Raw genomic sequence first — 24,417 nt, forward strand, 5'->3', positions numbered from 1 at the left:
AGAAAATCCAGAAGGAGGCAGAGTGTGAAGTGGTGAAGTAGCTGGTTGGGTTTAGGAAAAAAGAGTGACTTATACTTGGACATACTACCATATTAATTGTCTGGATTCTGCATTTTTCAATGGAATATGACAGTAGTTTTTCTGGACAGGAATCATACAGTAATAACAAAAATTTATTTGCATAAATAGCTGTATCTGATAGTAATAGTTTTATTCTTAGTTGAAATAAGTCGCATTACCCCTGTTATTTTCTTTCACTTTTAATATGTTGAATTTATCAATGTTGTTTTAACAACACATAATGTAAACAATCAAAATCCATCCTTAGTGCAAAACACATGCATGGGATCTGATAGCAAAACTGTGCTTAAGAGCTGAATGTGTGCTAAAAACCCCTAAAATAAAAAGGAAAATATTGTCAGCATGTGTAGTTCTATGGATATTGTACGCTTGAGGGAGGTAAATATTTGATGAGTTCCATACTGTAGTAAACTCTATTTTAATTTACTTTCATTGCCACCAGCTCTGTTCTCTTATTTAGTAAATGCATTTTATCTTTAAACTGTTCCTTTACCCTTTCATAGATAATCTCAATTAAGCCAGCTACAGAAAAGCTTTGTTTTATGCATGTCTTTATTCATCCCATGGTCAGTGTAAATGTTTGAAAGATATTCAACAGACTTACGCCAGAATAATCAACAACTGTAGATTATTAAGTCTGCAGAGAGAAAATGAGATTACTATAAAAGCCATAGAGTATGAGTATAAAATAAAATTCAATTAGAGCCACCTAGCTGATCCACTCTGTGGACTGAAGACTTTTTGTGATGATTCAGAATCTTCTCACAATTATACAAGAATGGGCTATGTGTTTTCAGAGGACCTATTGTAAAATGATTGTGCATTTAAAGGGAGGAAGAAAAAAGAAGCTAAAATATGACTGCAGCTCTTGGGGATATTTCTGATCTTGCTTCATGCATAAAAAACCAGCTTAGGTATTCTTATCAGTGTACACTGGAGAGGATGTAGGCCAACGACCGAGCGGGTTTCTCAGGTGGATTACGGAGCTTGTGTTGCTCTGTGATGGCACAACTGCTCTGATGGAGATACCTGGGCCTACTGCTGCGCATATCTGTATGATTTAGAATTACAAAAATTTGCTGTCTCAAAAAAAAAGTTAAGTTCATCAAATAATGAAAAATTAGCTATAGTTCTGTGAGAAATAAATATTGACTTTCTAAAATAAATTTACATCTCTCCTTTGAATGTAACCGCTAGTCGAATCTTTGTGTTCTGCTGTTTTTAAACAGACATTCCAGTCTAGAAATGACAAAAATTCATCCAAAAAATATGTTCCTCGGAAATATTTTGTTCCCATTGAACTTGCCTCTTTACAATGATTTTTTAAGCAAAAAATCGCTGACCAGCCCAACTCTTTTTAAGAAAAAAAATCCATTATTTTCAGATTATCAGCAAGATGTTAAGATTTTCTTTAGTGGTTTGAGACAGAAATGTGTCTAGGTTTCAGTACCATGCTAATATTGATTTCATAGTGGCATACTTTTTCTTCTACACTCTGGAATCCTTTCTCTTTATTTGCAAAGCAGTGGAAATAGATACTTATTATGTGTCTTGGGCAGATTTAATTTGACTTAGAATGCTCTAGGTTAATTTTGCATCATTAAAAAAAAGAATTGCCAAAGCACTTTGATATCATATTGTGAAGGTGTATATGGGGCAATGAAGGGTAAGGAGTATTGAGAAAAAAAAAGCTATTCATATTATGTACTCATAATATAAAAAATTTATTTTGAAATAATAAAGAACAAAGGAATTGCTATTTGGTCTCTCAAGCTAATTGAATTTCGGCAGTGGCCTTGGCACAAAAATTTTTCAAATAACCTGAAATTGATTTTGCAATATTCGAAAAAGCTTTTGTACCATGCAAGTAAAATGTATATGCATTCCTTAGTATTAAGAATATCAGTTCTGACTCCTTCCTTCCATATTTTTTTCCTGCATTCTGTCTTCTTCTTCAGACTTTTTTCCTTCCCAAAAGGGGGTCTAAAACAACGCAAGCAACACCATGAAGTCTTAAGCACAGGTTTTAATGAAAAAACTGGCCAAACAATTTTCATAAAATTTAACTTACATTATCTTGGTTCTGTCCACTGAATAACCCTCTCTTGTAAGTGCAGTTGTTTTTTGCTCCATCCCTGGTTGTCTTCACAGCCTGTTTACTTTCATTCTGTAGTACATTTGTTCTGGACATACATAATCCATGGAAACCTTTCTATCTCTAGGGAAGATAAGCATGCTTATTGGAGAAACTGGACATTGTAAATCTACTTGTGAGGACTCTAGAGAGGAAAGAAGGGGTCCCAGGTCAAAAACAACAGGGGTTAGGATAAGGTAAAATGCAGAGTATCTGTATTCTAACAGCTGCCTATGATTGGTCACAAAAAGCTGTATTGCTCTTTTGCCTGTTCTGCAGGCAGGGGAAATATTGATATATAATCCTGGGTTGGGCGATAATTATTTTTCATATCATAAATCATTACAAAATGCATATGTTTGCATTTTAATAGAGAAAATCATGATGAACTATTGAACCAGTGTTTTTCTTTTAGGACTTTTTTAAGGGATGAAACTGTGTTCCTACTTTATACACCTATAAAGTAGAAGACTAAAACTATTCCTGAAGATTTAAAAACTAGTCTTCTAGATTATTTAGTTCATAGAGGCTTTTGATACTGTACATCTCCATCTTACCTACAGTTGTCACATAAATGCCTACAGCTAAAACACAGTGTAGTGAAAAGACTATAGATTTGGAAATGCAAACTGCACAATAGAAGTAGGTTCTAACATTTTAACTGATTTTGACAAGCAGTAAGTTCATATTTTGTTGCCAATGTCACTGTCAGTTAGTTTCTCATTTACTGAGACAAAGATGCATGGTTTTTCTAGAAGATTCTTAAAATTCTTATAAGTTTCCTATATAAAGCGCTCACTGGCTGCTCTGAATATTTGGAACTTTTGAAAGCTATTTTTCTTTTGAAAGAATTTACTATAAAATCTTATTTTAAATAACAGTATTAATAATGGTTCTGCAATTTCAACAGTATTCTAGTCTAACTTGTTTCTTAATGCAGGTTAGCTTTCTTTTTGTTCAGTTGTCATTTTTTACTGATCCTCTTTTTACAAACTTCTGCATTTGTATTTGTCTTGTCTTTGTAATACTAGTGCACTGATGATTGCAGAAATGTTTGTCTCAGGAGGACCTGTAATGTGCTGCTGCTGACCTTTAAAAGGTCCAGGTTTTTTGGATAGTAGTCAAGTGAAGATTTTCTTTATGCCTCAGAGAAGACATTCCTAGACATCTTGAGAACAGAAACCAGAAATGTCTATTAGTCAATTTTGTGTGTGTATGTGACTAAGAAAATAAAACTTTCATATGTGTTTCTAATGAGCAAATATAATCCTTTTTGTCTTTGTAAAAAGGTACATTTCTAATGAGTAATTATGATCCTCTTCTTTTCAAGAAAGTGTGTGAGTAGATTTTTTTATCTGACTGGAACATATTCAGTGATTCTTGAATCCCATCTGGCATTGGACACCAGTATGATGGCCAGGAATAACTTTCCCAAGAAGGCTGGGAAACTGGATGTGTGACAGTGTACCTTAACACTGCACGAGAAATAAATGTTGCACCAGACTCCCAGGAATTGTACTGGGTGTTTACTCTGATATAAAACTGCACATGGAGCAGAACATGAACAAACACTTTGGTGATACTTAACCATCCTAACTTTAGGTGTGTGGGAGTGGGCATCATCTAGAAAATGAACTGTCTTCTTTTTTTAGTGCAATTTTGGAGCCCATTCAGCCATCATAGCTCTTCAAAAGCTTGTTGGTAGGAGTCTTTCAAGCTGTAGTAAGTTTTAAAATAAAAAAGGCCAAAGCAAAAAAAAAAAAAACCTACAAAAAACCTTTCATCAGCGGAGCTGCAAATTGTTCCATGCTGAAATACCATCTGCTCTCCAAAAGAGAGGATTTTTACTAGAATGCATGTTTGGATGAAGGTGCACCCTGCTGTGTGTTTTGCAGTTTTCCTTTGTTGTATATGCCCTACCATATACATTCTGAATTCTTTGACTTCTTTATTAAATATTAGTTGAGTGGATCTGAAATGTACACTTTCTGTCTGAATGCATGGCCAAGTTTTAGAAGGATTCTTGGGTTCTTTATCATCATCATCTTAAGCATTATGTTGACCTTTTCATGTCTCTTTAGAGTGATTTTCCTCAGAAGGTACTGTTGGAGAAAACAGAAGAAAGTCTTTTAAGGTCATTTAGATGAGCTCACATAAACATATTGCCATTTGTGCTTTGTGGAAATGAGCAGTTTTCTGTCATTAGAGGACATACACTTCAAGGTTCAGTAGGGTTTTTTTACTGAGCTTACTAGAATTAATTGGCAAAATGTAGTGTCAACCGTCATGTATTTGTGCTATCCTAACCTACAGAAAAGATGAGTTTGTGTGAGGGTCTGATGATGAAAAATCATGCTGGTTTGGCCTTGTTTTGCTGGCCCTCTCTTGTCAGAATCTAAAATGTATGAAAGTCAGATTTATTTGCAAATACAAGATTCAACTGTCTGCTCCCTTTGTAACCAAATGTTAAGAGAAAAGCATGTGTTTTCTATACCGGCAGCAAATACAAGTTTCTAGTTGTTATATTTGACAATTTATGGAAATTGCAGCTTTTTTCTTTGCTTTTCTCTCCAAGAAGAGCTGCCCTTTAACTTATTTGCATAAACTTATTTGCATAAAACTGTACATTTACTCATATCACGCAAATTCCTTTGTACCGTATATGTGTCATTCTTTCATGGCTCAGAGCCCAAACAAACATAAAAAAAAAAAATCTAGTTATGAGTTTTCTGATTCTAATGATGGGTTTCTGGAGGCCACTGTATGTGATTGCAGGTAATGTTAACTATTGTTTATCCAGAAGGCCATTGGTTCATAAAGTGAGTTTGTTGTGTTGTGGGAGGAGCACTTGTACTCTCAAATACTATTAGCAAATGATAAAAAAGAAAAAAGTACTGTCCATTTCATCTCCATTACCTTGTATCTTGTATTATCTGGTCTCTTGGCTTACTCAAGGACTCCTTCAATTTCTGATTTGGTTATTGAAATTTTATTCGAAGGTCTACGTAAATAGTGTGAGAATTTTACTTCACTCAGGCTCTTCAATAGTCTGTAAAGCTAAGTCCTCTGGAAGTAGCCTGAATTTTCAGTCTACCAAAATAAAGTTTTGTAGTGTTTCCAATACAGAAAAGCAAGTAATTTCTTTTTCCCAATATCTATATTTGGCTATGTAAAGCCTCGTTAGTGTGTAATGCTGAATAAGAATAGGGAAAGGCACATGACAAATTATGTAACTGGAAAATGAAGAGGTTGCCTGTGCTGTATATTGTGCCTGCACGTGCTACTATATGGAACCTAGTCAGTAATGTCTGTTTGGAGTCTTTGAGGGTTATATGTAAGGTAATTTTGTAGCAATGCTGGAACTCTAAGTATTTACCCTTTAATATACTCAGTAAGTACACATCTGCCTCCCTGACTATGCATCCTGCATCCATGCTGAGATTTGCCCGCCAGGAATTTAGCTATTCAAAAAGCTACTGTATTCACAGTGCTCAGTGAGTTTTGTTAGCTACACAAGGGAATAATTTACTGTAAATTGATTTTTTCCCATCATCTCTTTTAAGATTTCTACTAGGCCAGGAAGCAGATGAAATCCCTGGAGGCAGATGAATTCTTTTTTCCTGTGCTGGTGTCTGTAACCTAGCCTGGTTACTGTTATCCCATGGTTGAAAGCTGATTGTCAAAACCCATGTTACACACTGATATGCTCCTTGCATTAAAATGGAAAAGAATGTCAGATTCTATTTTTTATAAGAATGCCGTGGATTGACTAACAGTGATCTGAGCACAATTTTGGAAATTTCCCATGATATTTATCTGCAGTGTGTGGAATTAGAGTCAATTATAGTTGTTACAATAGCAGTTAGCATGCTTCTCATAGTGCTCCCTAGTGATGTTTGCCTGCAGTGTACAGAGCTCTGAAATCTTCACGTGGGGAGAAGATCATTCATTATGGAGAGAACTTTCATGCATTCATCTGCTCTCAGGCACTGTTAGATTTGGCTGTGTATAATGAAAAAGACTAAAGGATTTGTTTTCAGTAAGCTAAGAAAACAGTGTTGTAAATCCATACCAACAGTGTTGCAATGTTAACAGCAAAGTGTGTATAATTACAATACTTCTATAGCATTATATGCATGAGTTGTTTGTAGTTTGCTCATGTTTTTTGTGTCTTAACGAACAGAGAATATTATAGCTTTCCATTGTAGATTATATCCTGTTCATAAAATGGAAATTCTCAAATCAATGTTGTTTCAGTAAATTAAATAGTAAACCAGTGTCCTGGTTTCTGCTGTCAAGTATGACATCTAGTTGTAAACACTCATCAAAATGTAAATGCCAATAACTTGCATATTTCTCCTATGCATAGTTAATTGGTTGGTCTACAGTTTGTTGGTAGGCCCTTCATGTTGTTGATATCTAATCAGAGTATGTGGAGTTCACTTAAAATTCAGTATTTCAGTCTCCTTCATTCCACATACATTGAGGATTTGGTCTGCAAAATACCTTTCTTCCAAGTCCTTGGGTATCTCTCTATATTATGTTTACTGCCCTCAGTTTTATTTCATGTGTTGCATGTAAAAGGGATTGTCCAGGTACTTGGCAAGTGAATCAGAATAAACTTGTCTAGAGTGAAGATAATGTATGTAATCCCAAATTAAAAGTTCAGAACTCTTCAAATACCTCCAGGTAGAACAGGTAATGCAAGAGGCAAAGTAGGAAGGCTCTCTAATAATTGTTTAGAATTCATTGGAAAGAAAAACAATGGAAAATTATACAATGAACCAAAGGCTGCCCCAGACTTGTTTCTTCAAAGTCTAAAAATACAAGGAGCATCACTTATCTGCTCTGCATACTACTTCTCTATTCTGAAAGAGCTAAAGTTGTGAAGCTTTATTTTATTGGTTGTTAATTCAGAGAAATCACTTGGCTTTATTAAAAAAATGTGCATTTTAATTTTGGCTTCATTATAATATTTTATATAAAAACAGGTAAAGAAAGAAAGCTTAAATTTACACATCCATTTGAAAATGCTAAAACATTTTAAAAACAAATAGATCCCCCAAAATTTAAAAAATCTGTGAAAATCATAATGTCCCTTTCAACAGATTGGTTTAAAGGAACATTTTTTTGGAATGCTTTGGGCAAGTGGGTGAAAGCATTGTTCAGAATACCTGTTAAAGAAGTCAAAACCCTTTTGCCTGTCTGTATAGCTCAGTGCCGCCCCTTCACTGCTGCAAAAAGAAGTGTAGTGGCAGTGAGAATAAATTAATTATCTATTTGCTGTTTGTATGGGTGATATCAGATCACAAAGAATCTAGTTCTTCCTTTTAAAAATTTTCTCTATATTCCCATAGTGAGTACTGTGACTGTTGCCTGTTATCACACTGCAGCAGCTGTTGAGTATAACAGATCTTTGTTCTCACATGGGAGTGATGAGTTTCCCATGTAAATGTAGGTGAAGGTGTGTGTCTGGAATGATGGCATTGTAAAGCTTACTAGAAATCCCAGACAGAATGGCCTAGATATAATTGCCATGGACATAAAAATTGATACAGTAAAAAAGACATATTCTCCAATTGCTTTTCAAAGAAAACCTAGAGTTTAACTTAATTGAAGTTGTATAAATACTTAAGTGTGGTATGGATACACATATGTGCATATCTTTTACATTAGCAAATTATTTTTCCTCAAATGCATCTGTCTTTGTTTTATTCATTTTTTTTTTTTTTTTGCCTTAAACTTCTCTGTCTGTTGACCTTTTCATTTCTGTACTTTTTTATTTCCCAGGAGTAAAATATATTGCTCTTAGAATAGGGTTACAATGAAGAGACTGTATAGGAGCTCAGTAAGACTTCCTGAGACTGTGACCTTTTGTAACACTAAATGGCTTACCTCTGGAGATAGATGTGCTAACCTAATTAAATTAGTGCAGAAAAGATGCAATGGATTAATTTTGACAGTTTCAAGTTTAAAAATTTAGCTGTTTACAATGATCATGTCTTTAATTTTCGTGCAAAAAATGTACATATTTTCATTTCCTCTAAAAAAAAGCTTTTTCAAAAAGGTTAGATATAACATTAAACTGCTTTTTCAAAGAGGCCTTGAAGTTATTTTGTTCATGTTTATTGAATGAGTAGGAAGACTTTTACATTGAAGATAATAAAATGAAAATAAATTTATTCACCAAATGTGTCCACAGTTGACACAGGACTTATGTCAGTAATCCTTGGGAAAAAATCACTTGTGTAAGAGATAAATGTCTTTTATTTGTATAGTAATAACTAGGTGTTCCTAAAATATCTGTTGCTCCCTTTCTATTGTGATCTTGCTTTATATGACCAGCAAATTTCATAAGATACTTTATGTGTTATGTTATATTAAAATAAATTACATTAGAAAGCTTTCAAGTTCAAATCTTTTGACATTATGAGAAAAAGAATTTGCATTTCAAAGACAAACACACTACTTGAAAATTTTCTGGTTTTTATTTTTTTATAATAAAATATCTACACATCTTTTAAATAAGGAAAATCCAATATAAATTTTATATACTACACGTAATTTTGGAAAGACTGTTTTCACTGACAAAATACTAATATTTCTGTGAAATATTCTTTTTAACTTATTTTTTTGCATCTATTGTTTCTATGCAAATGTGATGCATCATCTTGATTTTTGCTTGGTTTGATTTCTCCCTCTGGAACTGCTTCAGTGAAATAATTTTCTGGAAAGTAGATATTTCTCACTGTGATATGTGAGATTAGCAAGCAGCCCATCACAGTGGTGTAGCTGTGAAGAACTACAGAGATCTCCAGCTGTAGAGCAAGCAGGCAGAGAAGGAGAGGCGTGAAAAATGAGAGCAGTCATCATTGATCCTTGCTGCTGGACAGTGCTTCCTTATTTCGGGATTGGCCTGTCTTTTTCTATTTCATATAAAAGCTTTCTTTTCCTTCACATTTTAGGAAGAACAAAATTTATAATAACAAAATGGTCTAAAGCCAACATTAGCTGCACTCAATGGCTGCAGGCATTGCCTATTTTAAAGTTAAGGCATAGGAATCATGAACTGGTATATATATATATCACACAATATCTATATCTAGAGTTATAGGTGAAACTGTATCTATTTGAGCTGTTAGTCTAGTGCTGAATTTCACGCAGTCTTGTAGTTTCTATTTTGTGCAAGTCACACTTAAATAGGTTTCATTCTGCATTATTTGAAAATTATTTCTTTCTAAAGAATTTTTAAGAACAAAACCCTAAATTACAGTCTTAATGCAATTTTGTCTAAGGATTAGGTTGGTCAGGCTTGTTTTCATAATCAATGGAACCAATGGTTAAAAAATTGATTAGTAGATGTCTGCCATTATTAGAATGAAAATGTTATATGGCAACTCTACTTCCTTTTTTAAACATGTTTTCCATGTTGTATTGCCTTTGGTCTTTCACAGATCTTTCCTTGCTTTTGTGTGCCCATCTTAAAAATAGTTCTCTAACTCTAGATTTCTATGTGGGAAAAAAAATAATTTTATCTAAGTATCCCACAAATGAACTTTTGTGAAACAAGAAGGTAGTCTTTTACGGCAAAGCAGCGGGTGAGTTAAAGTAATATGAAATATGATTTCAGTTTTCCTGTCTGTGTCCCATACACTGTTTGTAAATGTCTTTTAGTATTTTAATGTACAAGTATAAATGCCTTTTCCACTCTACATAGAGATTGAAAATGAAATGTATGCTTGATGCAGATTGATCTTGTACTAGATTCTATTTTGTTTGGTTGAGAGCCATTTTCCTCAATACAGTTATTCATTCCTTTAAAACTTGTTTTTACATTTAATACTTGTTGAGTTTTCTATTCCTGTGAGACTCTGTAATAAAAGCTGTTTAACTCCAGTGGGAGATAGCTTAGGTTTTATTTATATGGGCTTTTTGAAGCCAGTAGAAGTCAGTTGCAGATGTTTCCGTTCAGAAGGAATACATAACTTGATCTGAGGTCTTGGTAGATGGAAGCTTAATGATTCTGTTCCAAAAAAACCCCTTCAGTTTTATATCACTAAGATTTTTAGTTGTAGACTTGAGAAATCATGTAACATACTGGTCCACAGAGACTTTGCTTATGACCTGTATCTTTCAAGTTATTATCTACAAAAAAAAAAAAAAAAAAAGAATGTGTAAATTTGCACTGACTAAATGATACCTGTAGACTATATTCCAAGTTCACTAACACTTATGTGTGTGTTTTATTTATGTCTGCAAACCTGCTTATTAATAGATTCATTGGTTTGTGGTTTTAAATCAGATTAAGCTGTTAATTACCATGTAGGAGGGTTAAAATAGCATATTTTAAAGTGTTAAACATACATATATTTTTAAAATATGTACGATGGCATTAATTAGCTTCATGGAGCAGTCTTCATAAGTAGTCATGTCATGAAGGATAGCAGTTATCTGCCCTATCATGATCTATTTCTTACTTTTTTTCCCTTTCTGAGGTGTAAAAGTGGCAGTCATAAAATACTTCCATTAAAAGATTATCGGTTTCTTTCCAGACAGAAATATTCAGAATATTCAAATTTTCATACTGAAGCTTTTTATAATTCCTTTTTCTACTACTTTAGTTGAAGATGTTCTACCCTGTTGGGTAGTAAACACGAGAGCCTGTGCCAGTCTGTTTCATTGAGGAATATCTCAGTGCCTTGGAGGGGGGTGGTGAACAAGGATGGGAGAGAAGAGGGAAGCAATGCTGTGTTCCTGCTGCTTATTCCCCAGAGCAGATGAGTTTTCTGTCTCCCAGCTTTGAAGAGAGCTAGCAAGATTATCAGCTCTGATTGTTTCTCAGGCAAATAGGTGTTCAAGGGAATAGGAGTAGCCAAGATGAAGACAGCCTTAGGGTAAAGGGAACAGATGAAGCAAAAAGAGGCTTTTGAGCTAAAAGTTATGTAAAAACATGAGGACATTAGAATCAAAAGTTGTATATGATGTAGAATGAAGAGAAAGGGCTATATAATTCAAATTAATTTAAAGTTTTAATTGATACCATTTCCAAAAGTCTGGGCTTTTTGAGTTCTAGAAATCCACTGCTTTCAGCTAACAGCTGTACAAAATACCCCCCTATCCTCTTCAGCACTGAAAAGATTTGTGAGGTAAAAAAGATCATTTAAGGATGCTGAATATTTAGTATTTTATTCATATGCTTTTGACCACTCTGCCCTGCACAGCTGCTGGAAAATTTCCTGAGATCAAAGTACTTGCATCTCACCTCTACTTGCATTTTTGTTATTTCTGAGTTTTAAACATTAAGAATTGGAAATTACAACAGCAATGTGTGCTTTGATAGTATAAATGTAAGTATTCTGAGAAATCAAATTAATATTATTCTGACTACCAAACTGAAAATCACTTGCTCACAAACCTCTTTGTTTGTCTGTTCCAACACCTGAAAAAAAGGAGAATGCTACCTTCCCTAAAATGAAGGTGTGCAGAACCCACAAATACCTATTAAGAGGTTTGTAGAGCATTCCATCCAACAGATGAGTGCACAGAAAAATCATGAAGCAATGTTTTTGGGGTTTTCAAGATCTGAATAATGCACCAAAAAAAAAAGAAGAAAAAATATGTAGCTTAAAGCCTAGTATAACTCTACCTATTTGTGAGTGAGAAAAAAATAGTGCAGAATTATATTTCAGTACATATTTCATAGTAGTTTTTCCTTTGGGAGAAATAGTTCTGTTCAGGCTGAAGGAAAATAATTGAGAGATTGATTCCATGAACTCTAGATGAGAGAGATGAAAAGAATACTTATTTTCTGGTTTTATGATCCATGGCATTGTCATTCACTTTATAATTAGCGTAGTAAGTGTTGCATGGAATTAGAATTACAAGTTATTGTTTTTAATTGAATCAAAAAATAAAAACTTATAATTGTTTCCATCATCATCTATGCATTATTGATATATCTAATATGCATATAACCCATTTATTAATAATAAATTTTAATTTATTTAATGTACAAATCTTAGATACGTGATCTGTGGAGAACACATAATGGACAAACTCTTTGAATTAACTGACCCACATCTTCATTATTTGTATCATGTTTGTGAAGCTAGTTTGTTTTATTTCTGTCCCTTTAGCTTTAGAGCGATTTTGAAGCTGACAAATGTTGTCTGTGTTAAATCAGCCATAACGGTTTTTTAAGATTATGAAGATTGACTGTGTTATGCCTGAATGATTTGTATTTTAGGCAGTGACTGCTCTGTGTCAGTAACTTTAATACTTATTAACTGCTAGGTTGAGATCTGACACATTAAACAGCAATGAACCTAATGTACTGAAGACTCTATAACAGCTAATCACAACACAGTGTTCTGTACATTATTGTAATCATCAGTGTCCAAAATATGAGTACTCATTTCTGTCCAAGGTGTGAATGTATACATTTTTGCATGTATATAATGAAATTATTTTAATTTATAGTTTTCTGAAAAAATTGCATTGGTTTACATTGCAAGCAATACTGATAAAATCCCTCTACCCAAGCATGTACTGGTCTCTTTTCTAACCTGTTTTTCTTAATAATATGTTTCTTTTTCACCAGAAGCAATACCTCCTTAGGCAAAGATAAACAGAACCATGGACATTCATAAATATCTCATATGCAATATTTTTCATATGAGTGTGGAACAATTAAGGTGTCATATCAACTGGTGTAATGTTATCTAGCTCTGGATACCTACATCATATTCTGTATATTTTATTAGTTACAGTGTTAATTTGATTTTAAGTCAGTTGGACAAGCCACAGGTTTTCAGCCAAGCACATTCTCAATACCTTACTAAATGGAGCCTTGTGTAGGTACCTAAATAGTAGCTGAGCCAATTTCTTTGACAAGCTGTGGGGTGTGCAGCCAGGAGCTTTTGCTTAAATTAGTTCTTAGAATTACATTTGACAGGGCTGGGAAAGATAGCGCTGGTACCTTAAAGGAAGCATGCAGCATGCAGGATGATCATTTACCAGTCCATCAAAGAAGCAAAGAAAAACAACCTTAGAGTGACAAAAAGGTTAGTTTCCTGTCTGACTGGCAAAGCAAATGAGGCATTTTGCTTTAAAAAAGTGTTTCCATTCAATCCCAGGTAGCTTCCCTTTGTTGTTGAGTTATGGAGTCAGGAAGAAATACAGAGTAGCTTTTCAGGGTGTTGTGCAGTCTCTGCTAAAGCTTGGAATGTACCTTCACTGCATGAAATCTAAACCTTTGATCATGACTCATTATAAGACTTTACTGGCAAGCCACTGTTTCTCTGGTGTCATTACAACTTAGATCTGCATTTTGCCAAAAGGTGCTAATCCAGGTGTATTTCTTCACAGTGCTCTTTCATTAATGTGTGATTCTCATCATTCATTAGAGAGTTACCCAAGTTCAACAAGTACTTTGGCAGAATACTTTGGTGCAACAGGGGAAGTCAAAAAGCTGTTTGATTATTGATAAAAGAGTAGAGTTGATTATGATGGAAAATGGATTTTTGTATGTGTGTATATAAATATATTTGTGTATTTATCCACATTCAGCTATCCTAAGCTGTGTTTCAGTTATTTAGGAAAAAAAAAGGCTGTAGGTATCCTGTTTGGGGTTTTTTGCCTCTAGATTTAAGAGCAGTTAAGATGGATGGAACAAGAGAAGCTTGTTTGTTATCTTGGGATTAGTACACACATGTGACTCCTAAACTAGGAGAAAGAGATGACCTCTTCTTCCTTGCTGTTTGTTTTCATGCTTTGGGCTTCAATGAGAATGAAAATAATGTTTCTTTAAGTTAGCTGTGTCTTTAAACTTAGCTGAAAATCTATTTTAATATAATTTAGCTCAAATATAAAATACATCTTTGATTTGGCTTTGCAAATTTGTTATATCAGTTGATGGTAACGGTTATTGTAGGTCACTTGGCAAGGTGGATTTCCTAAACATAGTTATTTGAATAGCTAAATGTTATAGATGAAGGCTTCTTGAAACAATATTTCTTCTCATTGGCAAAGTAGCATGTTTCATTTTACTCTAACTCTGCATTAGGACAGTGAATTATTAGGTATCTATATAGGCAATCCATTTGAGATTTCATTGCCTTGAATATAAGGGAAGAAATGTGTTCAATGCAAATGATGAAAATGCAAGTCTAAGTTACATTTCTGATGTAGGAGGTACCATGATTATTAGTGAGCTTGCTGAATTACTTTTTTTTTTCTGTCATGAGTGCAGTTTGTTAAACATTACAAATTGAACTGGAGTATTGAATGCTTAACAAGGAACAAGAGACAAGAACAAGGGACAGCTCTGGATGAAATCATACCTAATATTAAGCAGTGTACAAAAAATGTACTAATTCTATTACCCTTGTTCAGATTTAACTGTTATCTGTTACTGAGATCAAGACAGCATCCATATGAGAAAAGGAGGGAGGGATTTTGTGTAATGTACTGTATTTTATTAAAATACCATGCAATCTCCAGCTCCCCATATTTCAAATGAAAATTACCATGCAAGAAATAACTTTAAAATTTGCATATGCACTAATGATAAAAAAGTCATTAATAAATGAATTTTAAATTAGGTTTTTGAAGGTCTTAGTAATTTCCTTATTGAAAAAAATATTTTGCGGCACAATTTTCTCTTCTAAAAATATTTGTGATGCTACAAGGAGGTTTTAAAAACTTAAAAATAAAAAACTGCTTGCTTTCCAGGAAACACTTGAATTTACATTGGACTACTGACCTAGGCTGGATTTGGAATTCTAAAATCTCTAACAAACTTCTCAAAGAATTAAGTTCAGTTTAGAAAAGTTTTTACAACAATGTATTTTCCTAGTAGAAATACTGAGCAATCTTGTATTATTATAGGATACAGTAAGCAAGCAGTTTATTATTTCTATTTTTCTTAAAAATTGGTAGCTAAAACGGAGCTGAACTCAGTTATGTTCCTTAGACTGTGACCGCTCTATTCCCTTTTCTTTAATGACTACAGAAAAGATTTTGAATATTTTCTTAATTTCAAAACATTTTGAAGGATCAAATGTTTTACCTTTATTGCTTCAATTTCAAGTATTTCACTATTTTACCTTTACTGCTTCAATTTTCAAGTATTTCAGCATTTAGCCACATAAGAAAACATCATCTCTTAAAGCTGTCGATAAAGATGTGAATTTTTTTTCCCTGAAGAATTCCTGGCATACATATTTAGCTCTTAAGGCTGCATTTTCAGACCACTTCATTACAAATGTATGAAAATTTTGCTTTCATTTTTGTTTTGAAACATCTTAGAAGGATTTTATTGGGTTTTTTGTTAGTGAAAATCCTTGTATCCACCTATAGACAAAATGTAGTAGTAAATAAGATGGAAAATTATGGGCTTTTATGCTACAAAATGATCATTTTTGTTGTTGGCCTGGGGCCACTGGGGAATATCTGTGTGTGGACCTGGGATGTCCATGGTGACATATTCCCAGTGTCATTCAAATATCTGAAGTCATATTCTTTTTATGACTGAACATTTCTCTAAGTTAGAGAATCAGAACATAGGTGGGATGGATGTTGCAAAGGTAATATTTTGTTGCTTTTTAGTTAAAGGAGGAATTGTGTGAGACGTTATAGAGCAGTTTCTGGCCGCAAGTTGCACATGTTTATCCTCCATGTAATTCCCTGGGCATCAATGTTATCCTAACCAGTCCACAAAGCTGGTTTCTGGGATTTTTTGTTTTTTTAATGCAAGGCAATATGAGGACAGTGATCTGGTGAAGGCCTGGGTTTGTGGGAGCTGCTTCCAAGATCCAGCATAACCAGTCTATATCTCCACTGCTTAAAACTGTCATCTTGGCCAGTGAGACTCTCATGAACAAACACACATTATAATGATTTTGACAATGCACAGTGTTAGTTATGTCAATTTAGTTTGAGGCATTTTGCATCTAAATAAGAAAAAGTCTTTATGATTCCTCTTAGCCTTGGTCCCATGCTGAGTGCAGTAACTGAAGCAACTATAAACTGCAGAATGACTGTAAAAGCCTCAGGACTAACATTTTCATTTTCTGTATTAGCTGATATCTGATTAGCTAATATCCAGTCACACTGTGGAGATAAGTCAAAGTAGATCCAGTAATGATACACAATTTAATGTGTAAAAGGATACCTTCATATTTGTTTTTTTTATTTTCATGCAATTAGTTGCCTATTTCCTAAAATCCTTTTGTGTTTGTTGGGGCATTATGCTTGCTTTTCTACATATCATGTTTCTTACAAGTGTTAATGTCAAATTTACTTTTCCACTGCAGTCATAGCATTCAGGATATCAGAATTACTTTTGTTGTGAAATTGCTTTTTGTTGCCTAATAGGTAATTATGTAATTGTAAGCATTCTTATTGAAGGTTAATCTAAATGAGAAATCATCTCCTGAACAAGACTAAGAAACAACTTCAGTTGTTAGCATTACTGGTGTAGTTTCTAGTAGATCTTGTATAATGGGAGAGGGTGGAGCAGAGTGGGCATGTATTCCATTAATAAGCCTGGGATCAAATCACATGGGATTGTGCTTGCAGCACTTCTTGAGCAGGTTTTCCAAGTCAAAGTAGAGGGGTAATCTTTGATGATTCATTCCCAAACGTTGCTTCACCTCATTTGCAGCTTTATAAAACCACATTGTGAATGTCTTGTCATTCCTCTGTTCTTGGGATAATATTGAGAGAGCTGGATTGCTTCTACCTGCTGCTATACTGTGAAGTCCTGGGGTCCAGTTTCAGATCAGGAAATCATGCTGCATGTTGAGTAATTGAGGGAATGAGATATAAGTAAAAAGTGTTGCTTTTTGTTCAATACCTTGTGTTTTGATGGCTCTGTTTATCAATTAAAATATTACATAGCAGTAGCTTGAGTTGAGGTTAAGTCTAGCTCATTAGAATTCAGAAGTAAATCTTCATGTTTCATGATGGGGCTGGGAAACTGTATTTGAGTTGATTGGCCATGAAAGCTGTGTGACAAGGGATACAAATTTAGATATGAAGAATATGCATGCCTGGCCAGGCATGGAAGACACAGGAGATTTTGTTATTTTGTTTTCCATTGCAAGTGTATGTAGTTCTCTGGCATTTTACTTGGATTCTGCTGTCCTGTCTTCTAATATTAGATAGAAAACTCTTTAAGAAAAGTAATTTAAGAAAAAATGTTATTAAAATGTTGTATGTCCTTCAGAAGTACTTGTTCCCATTAGAGAGGTAATTATCTGTGATTAATCAGTAATTCTTTGGACATGTAGTTGTCTCTGATTAATCGTTTAGGTATTCCAGCTGCAAATTAGTTGGAAAGGATGAAAAAAACATACCCAGAATATCCTTCTGTCTTTTCTATGTTTACTTTTTGCATATTTTTAATATTGATTTTCTTCATACTAATATCTGGGGTGAATGGGTTTTCTTAACCATTTATGTAAAAGGCAGTAGCATAACAGCATTCTGAAACTGGTTCTGATATCACTGATTTAACTTTCACAGACAGAAGTGGCATGAGATGTAAGTCCTGAATCTTTTTTTTTTCCTTTTAAAAATACTGATCAGAAATGGACTGAGTATTTTATTTGTTAGTTACATGTCCTGATCTACAATGAGGAGAAAGAGTTCACATATCATAACACATGAACAAAGAAATTATTGTGGTGATGCAATTTGTGGGCATAATTACATTTAAATCACAGGGAAAATTTCTTCTTCTGCTCAATATCTAAATTTTTTGCCTTTTTAATGTAGAGATTGTATAAACAGAAAGTCAACTTATTTTTGGCTGATGCAATTGAAGATATAATAGAATACTTAGGCCCAAACCCCAGAAATGAGAAGAGGTTTGCACAGATTTGCCGGTATAAGGAAGTTTAGGGATCTATATCAAGAATATTTCTGGTGTAGACAGTAATAATTTTACTAAGACTAACAAGGAGGTAGTTGTCTATGAGATGTTTGTTGACTGGAAATGGATGAATGCAACATTAATGTGTTGTGTTTTGATAGCTGAATATAGTCAGTATTTGGAGTTTCATTTATTTGCATAAAATAAAATTTCTTTTCTTGTCATCTTCTGTGTATTTCATGATTGAATTTTCTCTATGGAATGATTTTAATAAAATAGAGAAAAAAAAAGAACAGTACAGAGTTTCATGTTGAAAATCACAAAAAAGGATAATGTTTTCAATTACTTCCTGCAGTTTTGGTACAGACATGTGGCCCCAGAAGATTTGGATTTTTACCTGAAGGAAAAATATTGGTATACATAGGCAAAATAAGAACAGTGGATGTTGAATTATATAGCACAAGTGTATTGTGCAGAGTGAACAGTTTGAAAAGTACTGAAAACTGTATTTGAAGAGGAGAATAAACATCAAAGGAGCACAGAATCTTTTTAATCTTTCCTAGCAATTATTTCTGTGACTGTATGTGTTAAGTGCCTTGTGAAGAGGGTGTTGGGAGAGGTGAATGACTGCCTGTCGCACACAGACATCCACACATCTCACAGCTGAGTCACACTGTGCTGGTGATTCAATATCACTGTGCAGGTAAAAATAGCATTGCTATTGTTCTGGTATTAAACAGCCATTTGCATGTTCTGAACAATTGAAAGAAAAGAATTGGAGCAGATATTACCTGTAGCACATTACCTTGTGTGGTGTATGAATGATGTGTAATATCCATTTTAAAATCATAACGCTAATTCACTGGTTTTCTTTAGTTTTCATTTGCTTTGACGGTGCTGAAAACTCTGGAGTTACTCATTAAGTAAGCAGTGAGAAAGGTAGTAGGGCTATAGAAGAGTGAAGTAAATGAGCAAGGCTTTGACAATATATGATTATCTGAAAATTTCACGTGGTTGAATTAAATTTTTCCCAGTATTTTTTTATGAATGAGAAGAGCTCAGGTTGGTGAAATATACCAATAAAAGCTTCCCTCAAAGGCTTATAAACATGAACAGTTTGAATGTGAGAGATGAATAGAAGCACTTCACAAACTATAAATTTGTTTCAGTTATTTTACAAATTTTGAAGTGACGGATGAAAAAAACTGATTTATTTTTGGATTTAAATTTTTCCTTGGATTGTACATTATACATCTACCATTTATACTGGTTTTACTTTGTTATGCTATTTTACTACAGATTTACACTGTTTCACTATAATAAAGCTCAAGTAATATGGGTTTTGATTGTGAGTTTTGATGACATCCAAATTTGTGGCATCTGGGTGTGTGCTCAAGCCTCACTGGACCTAGAGAGTGAGGTGTAGCAGCTTCAGGAGATAATGCTCAGCCAGCTGCTCCCAGACAACAGTGTACACAACTTTCTTCCACTTCTTCTCAGAAGAGGAAAAAGAAATCTTTACAAAATCTCTCTTCCTCTTCCCTGCACCAGCTATTGCAATATCAAGAAACACTCCCTACAGTCTATGTGTCCCTGAAAATATTTAGGTCTATGCTATTTTTTCATCTTTGACTTTACAAGCCCTCATACATCATTCCTGTTATTACCCTATTGTTATCTTTCCCCTTTTTTACTTTCTCATATAATGTCAATAGATGTACAGTATTAATTTTCTGAGGCTTTTCCTGCTGTTATTCTGTGCTGAAAATGGCAATGGGCATTTTGTGTTAACTCGGATGTCAGGTAACTGTGTTATCCCATAATTCTTGTTCAATGAACTTATTTCAAATATATACTTCTTGGGATTTTTGCCTTTAAGAAAAAGATTTTCCAGTGAATTTTTTTTTTTTTTTTTTTTAGTATTTGTGTAGTCTTTTAAACACTGAAGAATTAATCACAGTTGGGTAATATTAGAAAACAGGACCAAGGAAGCTTTAAGAGATTCCTGCAGTTATCTGCATGCAGAATTAATGACTCCAAAAGCATTTATAAATTTTTCTAGTCCGTTCCTAAGACCTTGCACTGATGAAAAGTCCAGAGTCCCTGGGTATAAAACCGCTGTAGTCTGTCACTAAAGAAAGGTTCATCCATCCTGGACATCCAAAGCCTTGTGCTGCTGAAGAGGAGAGCTGCCTGCTGCCAATGCAGTGGAATGGTGGGAATTGCAAGGACAATCTGCTCTTCACCCAGTAATGTATGGGCTCAGAGATGGGGGAGCAGGGAGATGAAATGCTCTCACCTAAAATCTGAAAGGTGTTACCCCCCAGTAGTGTGTGGTGAATGCTCCAGGTGGGTGACTTGTACTACAGGTTACTCAGCAAGACTTTGGCAGCAGTTTGAATGTATGGTTGTGCACATTTTACCTCTGGTATTTCACAGCTGGCTCTGATACAGTAAGTTGGCCTTAAACAAAGGTAGTCTCAAGCTATAACTTTCTTTCTCTTTTTGTACAACTAGCATACATACTTGGGTATTATTTTGTCTTTTATATATTTAGTATATTCAATGTTTAATATACTATATTTTTTTTTACCCGGAACTATCCAGCCATTTGAGTACTGCCTTCCATAATATTACTTTTATTTACAAAATAGCAAGGGGTTTCTATTTGGGTAAAATGTGTACATATTTGAAAATGGCTTAAACTGTTCTCTTCATGCAATCTTGTATATAAATTTATATACATATATAAATGCTAAACATATATGTATGACTATTTAATATTTGTTCATTAAAAGAAGTAAATGAAAAGTAAATGTAGGTTTTAACAGATAGAGGGAATTATTACTTGGCTTATCTAGGCTAAAGTAAGTAGAAATATACCAAATTGAAAGACAAAATATGAAATTACACAGAGAAGCTACATTTGAGAATTAGACATAATGAAAGTAGACATACTGTCTTTAAAGAATGGGTTTTTTTTGATATATCTCTGGTACTATAATTAGCACAGCATAAAGCCTTTGGAACAAGTTAAAATATATTGAATCATACCTGTTGAGCATCTTATATGTAATTTTTAATTGGTCTTTGTCTGTATAAATATTTAAAATCTGTATGCCTCAATTTGTTTTCTATCCAGGTCCTTTTTGCTATAAACTGGTAGTGCTTAGGAGAAAACACAGCTTCTGATTACTGAGTCAGTGCCTGTTTGTCTTCTCTCAGCCAGTGGTTCCCGCCTTCCCCATCCCTTCAGAAGGCAAGAGGAAGAACTCCACGGGGTGTAAGAGGTGTTATGGGATTGATGAGATTTGGAAGAGTCAGAGATGCTGCATTCATGAAACTTGGCAGGGTAGTGCCAGAAACTTGAGGACACTTACTGAAGAAATGTGGTTTTTTTTGTGGAACTGGGCATTGTTTTAGACACTGTGATGGCGGGACAAGAAGTTGGCCTTTTAGAACTCAAGAGCAATTACCTTCATTTAAGAAACATCACACCGAGTAAAATATATTGAGAGAAAATTCGACTAAATTTTTTTCTAATTCTGTGTTCTTTGATTGATGTCTTTATTTATGCTTGTGTGTTATTTGAGTGATACACAAGGAATTGGTGTTGTGGGCAGGAGCAATTCTGTTGTCAGAAGTGTATGTCCAAAAAAATTGGAATAAACCTATGATGATGGAAGGTATTGGACTGAAAATCTTTATTTTTTTTAGTGGTTTTCCTGTTATTGAGAGTCCTCCTCAGTAATCTGATAGATGACCAGCAGGAAGTGTGAATATAGATATAACCTAAGACTGACGTTGTAACATGCTCTGAATAAAAACGTGAAGGAACTGACTGTTTAACCTTTCATGTTAATCAGGAGGCATGTCTACATTTAATAGGTCAAGTAGCAACTGAGAAAATTCATAAGTTGGACTAACCTTTCACATGTTTTCTGACAGTCTGGGTGGTTATACTCAACCTAAACTCTCTTTGGCCTACAGTCTTTAATTCTCAGAAGTGTTTCTCACGAGAAAAACATTCTTTTTGCCTTTTTGATATAATTTAGTAGCATATAACCTTTTTCTTTTCTTTCTTGTAGGATGCTTCGAGTGTTGCATCAAATGCTTGGGAGGCATTCCCTACGCATCTTTGATTGCCACCATCCTGCTCTATGCTGGAGTTGCACTGTTCTGTGGCTGTGGGCATGAAGCACTTTCAGGAACTGTCAACATCCTGCAAACCTACTTTGAGATGACAAGATCTGCAGGAGATGTTATTGATGCCTTCACCCTGTAAGTTCTTTTTACTTGTTTCCTTTTAAAACTGCTGAAAAATTCCATAAGATATGAATTTGACTCAAGGAAATATTCTTTTAGTGAAAATCATAAAGAAAATGGTTTGGATAAGCTTAGCAGATGAAGTCTTAACCAAGCTAATGTTTTTAGTATTTACAAGCAATTTATAATACTATTAAATATCCCACAGCTTTAATTAATTTATTACTAAAATTTATTTAGTATAATATCGATAAATCTGTTCCATACAATCTTGCATTTAAAAAACAAGCAAACAAGCAAGCAAACAAACAAGCAAACCCTGTGGCCACAAACTATAAATAGATAAAGCAGACTTGTGCAACAAGTATCTGGGAATAAACACAATAAAGAGGTAACCAAGGAGTTGTTCAAAACCCTGAGACTTGAAATGTCAAAATTCTGTTGCCTCTGGTTTTTCTAGAATTAATCTGTTTTGAAGATTTCATGCCTTGCTATTCCTGAAAATCTATTTCTGGAAGACCTTTGTTTTGCTGAGCATCAACTTCTCTTTGTTAAATTTATTACCTTAAAAAAATAGTTTATTGCATGCTAAAATTAAATGAAATGTTTTCTTGTGTCTTTAAAATTTTCTCTTTAAGACATGATTTTCTTAGGTATTTGAAATTAAAATTCTTACCTAGCTGCTAATGGTTGTAACTAAAGCTGAAGAAGTCTATCCTTAAATTTGTAATTATTTTCTTTAATGAATATTTTCCATAAAAGCGAAGTGATTTGATCATCAAAAACATTGACCTCTTCTGATGGATGGTTCCACAACAAACATCTCCAGGTTTAGCAGTGATCAAAAAAGAAACCAAGTAGTGGAAAAATCAAAGTGAAACAAAGAACATATTTATGCCGTTATACAAGTCCATCTTCAGTTCGTATAATAAATACTGTATAAAACGTTGGTTCCTCAACACAAATAAAGGATAATAATAGAACAGGAGGTAAATGGTTAAAAATTGAGTATAGGATAATTCTTCAGTCTAGAAAGGGGATAATTAAGAACTGTTGCATGAGTGGTCTGTAAATTCACAGTATTATGAATGAGACATGCAAGATTGGATTGTCTTTCCATTCCAGTACAAAAAGTGTGAGGTATCAGAGGGCAGTAGGCACCAGATTCAGCAGGAGCAAGTTCTTCAGTTTTTTTCGTAGCAAAACTGTAAACCTATTGCATATTATGGATGCCAGAAGTTTTTATGTCTTCAAGGGAAGACTGGATAAACATGAAAAACAAATCCATTGATGGTTTCTAATACACACAGACTTATCCAGCTCAGGAAGTCACAAAGGCTTGACTAGTGTTGGAGGTTATCCTGTTGACTCGCCTGCTCTTACTCTTTCCTTTTATTCATGGTTTGACATACAAAAATGAACAAGATATATGTATATTTGATCTGACTGGGTGCCGCTGTTTGTACAAGAGCTAGAAATGGAATCTGAAATTTCTTAACTTCTCTTGGGGTATGTTATCAACATCCTTTCCAAAGCTCCTCTGCAAATTTTAGGTGTTCTCACTGTGGGATTAGTAGCCAAAAGGGAGCATGAACCAAATAAGTATGTCACTGCTACAGCAAATTAAAATTTCTTCTTTGGATCAAGGAATTTTTATGTCCTTGTATAATAATATGTTGAGTTAAGGGGAAGATGTATCTTCTGCTTTGCCTTTTTGTATTGTCATTTAGAATGATGAGTCTGGCTTGACTTGGTGGCTAAGGTTCATTGTTATCCTGAATGAAAGATCAGTCATTTTATTAGGCTCTAACTTATTTTATTAGTCTCTAGGAAGCTATTAGTGCAGAACAGCCACAAATCAATGCTTTCTCTTCATAGTACGTTTTTCAGCTTCTCTCTGTCACATCCTAAAGTGAAAGTATCAGTCAGGGAATATAGTCCAAATGCATATAATTCACCATAAAAGATTAAGGAATTGTAATTTTTTCCCCCCTCCCATTTGTTTTTCTAAGCTAGTAGCTTTTGGATCAGTTTGTTTTCTTACCTGAAGAGATATTAA

The 24,417-nt window shown here is 34.1% G+C and overlaps 1 protein-coding gene across 1 annotated transcript in view; it reads left to right on the top strand.

Moving 5' to 3' along the window:
• GPM6A (glycoprotein M6A) overlaps positions 1 to 24,417 on the top strand; it is a 115,618-nt gene that overhangs the window by 55,097 nt on the left and 36,104 nt on the right. The window contains exon 2 of the mRNA XM_030947698.1: positions 22,181 to 22,373. Coding sequence (XP_030803558.1) covers positions 22,181 to 22,373 — 193 coding nt within the window. The remainder of the gene's footprint in view (positions 1 to 22,180; positions 22,374 to 24,417) is intronic.

The sequence above is a fragment of the Camarhynchus parvulus genome, chromosome 4 (assembly GCF_901933205.1).
Source record: "Camarhynchus parvulus chromosome 4, STF_HiC, whole genome shotgun sequence".
Classification (NCBI taxonomy): Eukaryota; Metazoa; Chordata; class Aves; order Passeriformes; family Thraupidae; genus Camarhynchus; species Camarhynchus parvulus.